The 10,298-nt window shown below is 37.6% G+C and overlaps 1 protein-coding gene across 1 annotated transcript; it reads left to right on the top strand.

The window, feature by feature from the left end:
* Positions 1–7,403: 7,403 nt before the first annotated feature.
* On the top strand, positions 7,404–9,399 carry HESX1 (HESX homeobox 1). The gene is made up of 4 exons (XM_009817403.2): positions 7,404–7,617; positions 7,736–7,941; positions 8,226–8,327; positions 9,301–9,399. The coding sequence occupies exons 1-4, from the start codon at positions 7,404–7,406 to the stop codon at positions 9,397–9,399; spliced, it is 621 nt and encodes a 206-aa protein (XP_009815705.2).
* Positions 9,400–10,298: the final 899 nt, after the last annotated feature.

Here is a 10,298-nt window from a genome sequence, read left to right as displayed (position 1 = left end):
TCTGCGCCGCTGCAGCGCCCGCAGCCCACAGCGCGCCCAGCTGGCTGCACCCCTCCCCCTCCCTCCCTCCAGCCACAACACAGGCACCCCCGCCCCGCTTCGCACCGGATGTCCCGCCCTTCCCCCCCGCTGCCCGCTTGGCCTTTCTATTGGTTCTTCCACCCCGCCTGCCCGGCTTGTTATTGGTGAGTGGGTCCGTCTGTTTGCCTGCACGCGCGCGTGGGGCTGTTGGCGCCGTCAGGTGCGTCGTGCCTCTGCGTGGGCGCGCCGCTCTACTGCCGCCCCTCGCTTCGGCGGCTGTGGCTGCGGGGGGGCGCGCGCGCTGTGGCTCGGTGCCCTCCGTGCCGCTGCCGTGCGCTGTCCCTCAGGGGAGGAGGGAACGCGCGTTCCTCCGAGTCAGCCGCGCCCTCCTTCTCCCTGTCAGTAAAATGAGGAAGGGAGAAGAGGGGCCTTTTGGCGGTCAGGTCGGCTCCCGGTTCTCGGGAGAGCGCCCAGTCACCCGCTGCGTCGGCCGCCCCCAGTTCGGGGAGGTGAGTGGGGAGCGGAGCCGGAAAAGGGACGTTTCCACGCTGAGGTGTCTGTCCCGCGGACAGATGGTGGTTGTCAAGCGAAGTTACTGGGAAAAAGCAAGCAAACTTTTTTCCTTTTCTTTTTGCGTTCGCAGTTCCGTGCTCTGTGTTACAAATCGGTATGTCTTCCTGGCCCTGTTTGTTCTGATGTCTTCTCAGGGCAGACAGACAGTTGTCTTGGGGATGGAACCACAGTGGGACTAGTGCTGTTCTGTCCCTGTCATGATGGAAGCATGTTTTGCGCTCTTGATGTTACCTGGAGCACCCCTTTTGAGAAATCTCCTTTTACCCTTGCCATGTCTGTCTCTGCCATCCACCAGCGCTTCTACCAAGAAAGCATTTCTACCCTTAACTACCAGGTAATTTTTGTTACCAAGTGATAGCTTCAGTGGAGGACCTGGTGTTCCTGCTTGGGTCTTAAAAAACCAAAACCACCGCTGACCACAGTTTTCCCCTTTAGGAAGCAAGAGTATAATCAGTCCTAATGGACCCCCTACTTTCCCAGACCGGATAAGCTTGGTGCTATGGGTTGAGGGCCAATTTTAAATGCTTAAAACTACTGCTCGCTGGAATTGAACCAGATCATTGTGCACTCTTTAAAAAAGAGCATATTCTTGAATTGCCCTCTGTGATTCGTATGCTTTGACCAAAGTTATCGTACTTTAAATTATTCCTGCAGGTTAAGCAATTCGTATATTAAGAATAGGTCTCTTAAGAGGACTTGAGTATGTACAAACTGCTAATCAAGAATATCCATCTAAATTTCCATTCATTTAAAAACAGATTAAAATATACTGTCTGTCGAACAAGAGGCTGCATAAAATTCTCACTCTAACAAAAGCAAAACCAGTTTGTACAGCATATTTCAATTTGCAAATTGGTTCAACTCTGAAGTTATATTTCATTTCTGCATTCTAATAGATGATCAGTAACTTTTTAGATACATTTATTATTACAGGTAAAAAAAAGAGGCTGTTCCCTTGATGGGTTTGCCTTTTTGTGGCCAAGTGAACTTACTGTAAAAGCAGATTAGGAAGTACACAAAGTCATCGAACAGAGCAGATGATTAACCATTGTGTAGTCTTGCTATGGAGACCTTTCTTTATGTTGTATCAGATCATCCTTTAGCTTTAAAAGCAGATAAAGGAAAAGCTGGTATTAAATTACCAAAAAGATTTTTGAGGTGGGTGTTTTTGTTTGTTTTGGGTTTTTTTGTAGGGAGTGGTGAGGAAATTTTGAAGTTGCAACTTGGTTCAGTCAGTTCATTTACCAGCTCAGCTGGTGACTCACCTGACTGAGGCAAGTTACACCACTTCTCTTTTGCCCTGTCATATGAGGGTAATAATACAGAGTTATCTTACAAGGGATTTTTAAAGACTAAGTCTTGTATCTAATTATTATGTGACAGAACACTAGCATTGGTTCATGACCTACATATGTGCATAGCTTTCTGGTTTTAAGATCAGTTAACTTGTAACTAAGTTTTACAGTGATCGTATGTAAGAAATGCTCTCTGTTGTGTACTGTAAGATGCATTTCCCTAGCAGAATTCAGGAAAGTAGTAACTTTAAATGGAATTGGTTTTAGTTAGCTTTGTACGTTTACATTGGTAACTGGCAGAGGAAAAAAAAAACATTTCTTGAGCTGCTATGAATAGAGAACAGCTCTTTGAGAATTAAATGTTTTGTAGAAGAAAAAGCAAACCACTAAGAAATGTATCTTTAGTATGTAGAAATGTGCTTTGGTATCTCAGCTGGCGTGTAGCATAAAAATGTGTCAAGAGGGGAGCCTTTCTAATAATTTTGCAGTATACCAGGGCATCTTTAAATTACTAGTCAGCTTTTTAAATAGATCCCTTATGTTGAAACTTTCTGTAAGATATTACTAGTCTTGTTCTTACCTTTTGTGTACATTTTTTACAAATGTTAGAAGGCATCTAAAAGTTTTATTTGAGATACAAATTTGGCTGCAACAGATGAGATTCGATAGTAATGAACTGAAGAATCCCTCTGAACCCTCTAGTAAGTGTGGTTTTAGTGTTACACTCTTGTCAGCATTGTAGGCTTTTTGTTAGTGTGTGTGCTATTTTGTTTGTTTGCGTTTTTGGATGTGTGGGGTTTCTTTTTTTTATTCTTTCTGCAAAATACTTACTAAGAGGCCTTAAAAATGTGGGGAACTAACACTTGGCTCTATGTAAACAGGGAGAAGAGCAGCCAACAGGTCTTTAGAGGATTCCAGATGTGTCCCCTAATGGAGAGAACATTTTGCCTCTGCTGGAGGGTGAAAGTAGCTGTCTGGGTAAGGTAAGCTTTATTTGCACGTTACGCACTCTTTAACACACTGTTTCTCAGACTTTTCCTAGTGCCACCCTTGGATTTACCTTGAATTTATCTGCATTCACTTAACCTCCCTGGGTCAAAATAGCTTTTACTTCAGCCAAGAAACGGCTAACTGCTTGTAGTCATGTTAGTTTTAACAGTTTTGAGGTATTCTTGCCTAAAAAAAAAAAAAAACAAAACCAAAAACTTCTGAGTTTTGAAGTTGGCTTTGAATATAATCTCGTTATTCATGTTCAAAACATATTTGAAAGGGATACAATACTGGTGTAGTTGGGTAAAGAACCTGTGGGAAAGGTGAGATGAAGGGCAATTTTTCTGAGTGTGATAAGTAATCAAGAAAGATTATATATACCATTTATACCTTTTCAAAGAGCTGAAAATATTGCACAGGCTATTGTGAAAGGTGACCTGGCAGTGGAGTAGCAATGGGTGACAATAGCAAAAGGTAGCAACAGTAGTCATTGGGGTTTCAGACCAAATCCACCAAGAACTCTTGGTGTGATCTCTTCAGCTGGTATAAACAGAGTCCTTAGAGGCTTCACATCTCTAAAGAACAAGAGCTTCATTACTAAACAGATGAACTCTACTGTCCCTGGGCAAAAAAACAGTGGTGCAAAATCTGGAAAGGAGATTAGTTTGCTGCCTCATCAAGTATGCAATGCTGTAAGAGGATTGGATTTGCATATCCAAGGAGCAGTGATTTCTCCTATTATTGATTAGTTAGGATTTTCAATTTAATGTTCTTGTGTTGCTTTAATTGCCCCTACAAAGGTATTTAGCTAAAACTCTCTATAGGTAATTTCATATGGGTTGTAAGGGAAGTATTGATTATTTCTGATGGGCCAAAACAATGAAATATGTTTTTTGAGTGAAGGCCCAAGGTCTATTTACACTTTCAGTGGGCATTCCTAGAAATTTAATCTGGTTCTTTACTACCAGGTATTCTTGGATCTAAAACTGTTTTCTTCCCTGTGGAAAATATATTTTCATCCTCATTTCTTACTGAAAGGTTTGTTGACTGTTTATCTTGATAACAATTAGCTTTTTTCTACAACTAAGCAAGCTTCTCTTCAAAGAAATCTAGCAACATTTGAATACTAGACCTTCAGCCAGACTTTCCAGTAGATTTATCTCTGTGTATATGTTGTTTTAGAATCATAGAATGGTTTGGGTTGAAAGGGCCCTTTAAAGATCATCTAGTTCCAGCCCCATTTTGAGACATCTTTCACTGGATGAGGTTGCTCTAAGCCTGATCCAACCTGACCTTGAATACATCCAGGGATATAATGGATTTTTTGATATAATGCAGACTTCTTATCTTTAGAATAATTTCTCTTGTGAAATTTTTATAAGCGGTTATGTGGAGCTGCATTAGCATTATAAAGGTCTCTTACATATATAGTGTTTCAATTTCACTGAATTTCTCAAAAATTAGAGCCTAGTGTGAGCATCTACCTTGTGACCTTCTGAATTGGTACTTCCTGTTGCTATACACAGTTGCAGCTGTGAACTCTGTTTACCAACAAGAGTGTTGATATGTTTCAGTGACTGCATTGCAGTCTCCAGGTCTGATTCAATTCAACATTGAGCAAATGAATGTAATACGATTATTTTAATAGTAGCACAGTTTCTTACTCGGATAACATTGCTGAACAAACTTCACAGCTGGACAAGCCTCAACACCAGATGGCGGTATTTGGTGAGCTTCTGACCTATGCCTAGTGAATGAGTTACCTGCTTTTGGCCTATTATATGAAAATTCTTTTTGAGAGCTATCAAGATCTCTTTTCCTTGAAAAGTCATTAAAAACCTCTGTTTTTAGTGTTTCCAACTGGGAGTTAAAAGCAGACTACCCTGAAGAAGTTTTTTTCGATCTTCCACAATCTCAGAGAGACCAAAAATAAGTTATAATTACTTGGTTAATTTAATGGTTAGCTTTGGGAAGAAACATGCCTCTCATAAACGTCTCTCTTATGATCACCTATGCCTGTCTTTATTGATAGTTCTTGATAGCTTCCTGAAAAGAACACCTATGAAGGTATTTACCACTTCAGGACTTGAAGTATGTGGTAATCTGCGTATCAGCTGTGTGGCTCAGGTTAATTTTATTCATATTCATCCAGGAGAAATAAATATTTTCTGAAGTGTGTTTTGTATCAGTGCTTCCGTTGTTTTTTTTAAGTTCTTTAAAAAAAAAATTAGTGGGCAGTATTTGGAAACTAGCTCTTTATATTATAATCATTAAGAGGTTTTTTTGTATTATTGAAGTTATTGATTAGTTTCTGGATTCAAGAGGCTGTCTCTCTATCACTGATCATGCTTTTGGGATAGAGAAGTCGGTAAGCAGCTCCAAGTTTAGTACAGAAGGAGATGTATTGTTATCTTTCTGACTTAATGTGTTTTGTGGTAATTTTTTTATTTTTTTTTTAAACTGGTGTTCCCGTGTAGAGACAGAAAACTAATCTACCAACCGCTGCTAAATGAGAGGCTTTGCATTATCTCTCTAGTAACCTCTGGACCTGGTGTGCAGTCTGAATACTCAAAATAACTGCCTGCAGCCAAGAAAAGGACTCTTGTTGCTTTGTTAAGGTCATTGGTTGCCTTGTTGGGAACAGCTGTACTGAAACATAAAGGGCTGTAAGGCCCGTGCTTAACACTGCTTCCCACTGATCTCTAGTTCACCAAATATTCCAGCAAGCAGTCATTTAATGTATGGGTCATATGTCTAAACTTCGTGGCTGCTGAGGCTGTCAAATGATGGTTGGAGCTTAGCTTGCGGGTGGTCATTGCAGTTGTATTGATGCCACTTCAAGATCCATTGATACATGCTGATAAGGTGTCCTTGGTAAGAGCAGTTATTTAATTGTCACTCTTTTTGATAGTTTGGTTTGACAACAATCTCATTGCACAACACAAAGTCAGTCCAGTAAGTCAACATTCTTCAGCTGAACGTCTTCCTGATATAAAGCCACATATGGATTGCGTTTTTCTCTGTAGAATCTCCCTCAGCACAGTATTGTCAATTCTAGACTGTGGCATTTCCTTAGCAATTTTCCTGTGTCTACCTATTCCTAAAGATTAGTCTTGGGTTGTTGACAAATGTACAGATGATTAAAGTGGTGGTACTGTTTATTTCCTTAATATTAGTTGTTAGCCATGTGAATGTGACTGATGACACAGAATAAAATACTCTGAGAAAATGGTAAAACAGGCAAAAATAGAGGGCCAGATTTTTCCTGTAAAAGCACACAGTCCTACGTGCTCATGTGCTCCTACATCATGTGCTCCAAATTAAAAGTTTTATTTAAGAGGGGTAGCTTTTGCATCCTGAAATTAAAATGGTTTTCACTTTTGCATGTTGTAAAATAAAGCTTTATCCAAAATAAGAAGAGGAGAAATCTCTGTAGAGACGTCATCCTGAACCAAAAGCTGGGTTTGAACATGTGACATGTAAACTGCTGTTGACTGACAGATGAGCTTGAATATAAAAATGTTATAGTTGGTACTTTCTTTATAAGGAATGAAATCAGAATTCTGTTTTCAAAGTTAGAACCTCATTACAAAACCTTTACCTCCTTTCTCCCCATTACTCATGATTTTTGGTCATTTTAAGTGTTCACTGTGTAGGATTAAAATAAATTTATATTGGTTATAAACCTCCAAGAAGGAAGGAATATCTAGTAGTAAAAGGATGTTTTTAAACCAGTAAATTTGTGTACTGCTTCTATTACTTTTTGTTTTTATGTTGTAAAGAATGATCTGGAAATTCCACATATGGTATGTTTCAAAAAAAGCTGCAACAAAGTTATTTTAATAAGAAAATGAATGCATGAATTATTTAAAATAGTTGGTGCAACTGTTCCTGTTAACTAATCCAGGCACTTGGAAGGCAATTACACTGAGCTTTGACAACATTGCCAACCCACTGCACAGTGCCTTATGCCAAAAGCTATTGTTGTTTTATTGACCACGTTCACCATTACATATGCATATGAAAAAACAGAGGCATTTTCATCGGGATTACCCTAATAGCATTAAGAGATTATTTTTTAAAATTTCCTTGGAAGGAAATTCACTTAAATGAGCTTACTTATTACTTGACTGGTTTCCTATCATGCTGCTATGTTTAGGTAAGTGGAGTCCATTAGAGTATAAAGTTTTTTAAAAAACTGATTTTATACATTAATGATTTCAAATAAAAGAGAAGTACTATATTTGTGCACAGCTTCTTTTGAGAAAGTTAAGTCGATGTTCTGGTTAGGAGAGATAACACTTTTTGTCCCTCTTGGTGGCCCCCCTAGTGTCACCATTAGTTGCTAATTACTTGCAAACAAATAAACAATTAACTCCTCGTGCCTCTTGGTGGGAGAGTTTTCATTGACATGCTAAAACTTTCTAATAAAAGATTTTAATTAATGACGTTGCAAATCCAACCCCCTTGTCAACATAGCTATAAGGAGGACTTGTGGAGAAATGCAAGTACAGTATATGTGCTATGCTGGCTGAAGGTGAAAACATGGCAAGTACATCGCTATGTACTGCTAATACATCAGCGTCTCAGAATCTTCGGAAAGTGTCTGGTTTTGTAGAAAATAAAACCACACAGTGCTCATTTTCCATTGAAAGTATTTTGGGACTGGAGCAGAAAAAAGATGGCATTCCAGCTGTGAAACCTCACAGACCATGGATGGATGCATGCACTAACTTGGGTAAGTCAGCAGTTTGTTTTGTAACCTCTCAAGCTTTTACTCCTTTAAATATGTATATATTTTCATGTTTCTACTGAAAACCAGTAAATTGAAGCTCTCATTTGCTTGCTTTTTCTAGTTTTAGGTGATGACAGTAATCCCCATCTGCAAATCCCTGTTGTTTGCTATGAAAATCCATCATTTCATGCTAACAGTAATCCAATGCAAGAGGAAAAAGTTTTGAAATGTGAAAAATATTTTTCAGTCACTGAAAGACTATCTTTCAAACGCGAATTGAGCTGGTACAGGGGTAGAAGACCAAGAACTGCGTTCACTAGAAACCAGGTAGGGATTTTCTCAGTATTTAATAACAATAGTTTAGTAAAATGTTGGTAGAATCCTGTAACAGCTGACTAATTCAGTATGATGTAGCTCTGCAGAGAGAAATATAATCGGGAACTAGTGCAAACTCACAGTAATGTTGCTAATTTCAGCAGAGCTGTGTTTATGCATGGTATCAGAATTGTGCAAACACTGCTCGGAAGCCTTTTGGATTTTGTATTTATTTTCTTTATTAATCCTATGAAGGTAGTAATAACTATTCAACAAGTGTGTTTTAATCTCCTCAGATTGAAGTCTTGGAAAATGTTTTTAAAATTAACTCCTACCCTGGCATTGATATTAGAGAAGACCTAGCTCGCAAATTAGATTTAGATGAAGACAGGATCCAGGTAATTAAAAATTTATTTGAACTTTTCTGTAATTCGATCTATATGTACTCTCTGGTTATATAAATAAGTAGTTTGACAGCAGTAGCAATAATTTTAATAATCTCAATTTAAAACAATGTACATTTATACATGCGGTATGCCTTCAATGATTTGTAAAATGGAAGTCATTGAATTCCTTTTGAAATCTTAACTCTTCTTTCATAGCGTTGATGAGGTATTCATCATGATAATAGTTCCATGATATCTGGCTCTGTTCATCTCTAGTGATCATGTGCAGAACTTGATAATTTGCTTCCACGTTTTAAAATCATGTTTCTATTATGCTTGTCACCATATTTGAAAAATAAATTTGAAACAAATATTGAAATAATTTGTATGAATGTCTAAGTATTTTGTGAGACTCTCAGTAGACCATACATGTGTTAAACCAATGTTTGAGCCTTTGTCTTCATCTGGCCAAAAGCAAAATCTACTCAGGGGTTTTAATTGTTGATTTCCAGGTAGTCCAATGTGATAAGCAGCATACCATCAACATGGGAATTTGGGCCTCACCTTGATGTTTATTAAGTTTTTGATGCAATTATTGTATTGGGGTTGATGGGAAGCTTGATGCTGTGATGAATTAAGCAGCTGAAGAAATGACACCTTAATACTTGTATGTGAATTCCAGATGCTCAGGATCTTCCAGGGTCTAATTCAGTGTCACTGAAGTTAATATTGGTTTTTATATTAATTACAGTGAAGCTGGTCCTCACTTTCCCGTTAAACTGGTGGTATTTTCTTTGTCTGTGGTGTTAAAATTATTATAGGTACATGCCATCACCTGCAGATTTTAAATTTGTATTGAACTTCCAAACTACTGTCATTATACAAAATACTGTAAAGTTATATGAATATTTTTAAGTTTCAAAGCTTATTCTGCTTATAGTGCTCTATTTCTGAAAAGCATGCCTTTTCTTTCTTTCAATTTTAGATCTGGTTCCAGAACCGTCGTGCAAAGCTGAAAAGATCACACCGAGAATCTCAGTTTCTAATGGTGAAAAATACATTCACCTCCAGCCTGCTAGAATAGAAAGAAGGATGGTTTGCTGTTACGGTACTACAATAGAACACGAAGAATTATTGGAATTTTCGTAACTTGTATTAAGTAATTATATATTAATTATGATTTTATCCACAGATTTGAAAGTTTATCATAATTTTCATTCAAATAAACTGTAAATACTTGAAGTATTATTATAATCTACTTTTTGTGGAAAAAGTGAACTTTTACTATATATTTTAAAAAGTATTTTCAGAAAAGTTTAGATATTTTTGCAGGTGAAAAAAAAATCCAAACCCTAGCGTTGCTAAAGATTTTCAGCTAGTACGTATGACTGCAGCTTAACTGAAAACAACTTAACAAAGCTTCATGGTTTTAAAAAAAAGTCTATTTGAAGTCTGAAATACACAATATGCAAAATAGATGTTGCTACTCGAAGCAGATTGTGTGTTACATTTGAGTTGAAATAGCTTGTTTATAAAGAGTATGATAGTTTTCATAAAGAACATAATTTTTAGAAAAATTATCTCAAGTATTCAACTGACTGTTCAGTTTGAACAATTGTTTGGTTAAAAGAAGCTGAAAATCATAGTCTTTTTTAATGCCATGTTTTAATGAATTTAGGATATTTGCCTATTTAATACTTCAACTTGGGTATCTACTCTTTTGTCAGCATAAGTGTTCCAGTTATGGAAGTTGCCCTATTATCTTTTAATGACAGAATGCAGCATTCCACAGGAATAAATCAGTTGAGACCAGACCAGATATCCAGATCATTGCCATTAATTTTAGTGTTGAATTCATTTTTATCAAACACTACATGAAAGTTAATTACCCTTGTATTTGATATTCAGCCTGAAGTCAATATGCATAAGGAGAGCCTTATACAAACTCTTCATGGCCATGATGTAGGAAAACATTGTGAGTAT

Source organism: Gavia stellata, chromosome 12, assembly GCF_030936135.1.
Source record: "Gavia stellata isolate bGavSte3 chromosome 12, bGavSte3.hap2, whole genome shotgun sequence".
Classification (NCBI taxonomy): domain Eukaryota; kingdom Metazoa; phylum Chordata; class Aves; order Gaviiformes; family Gaviidae; genus Gavia; species Gavia stellata.
The sequence above is the reverse complement of the archived record's forward strand: the minus strand, read 5'-3'. Positions and strand labels throughout refer to the sequence as shown.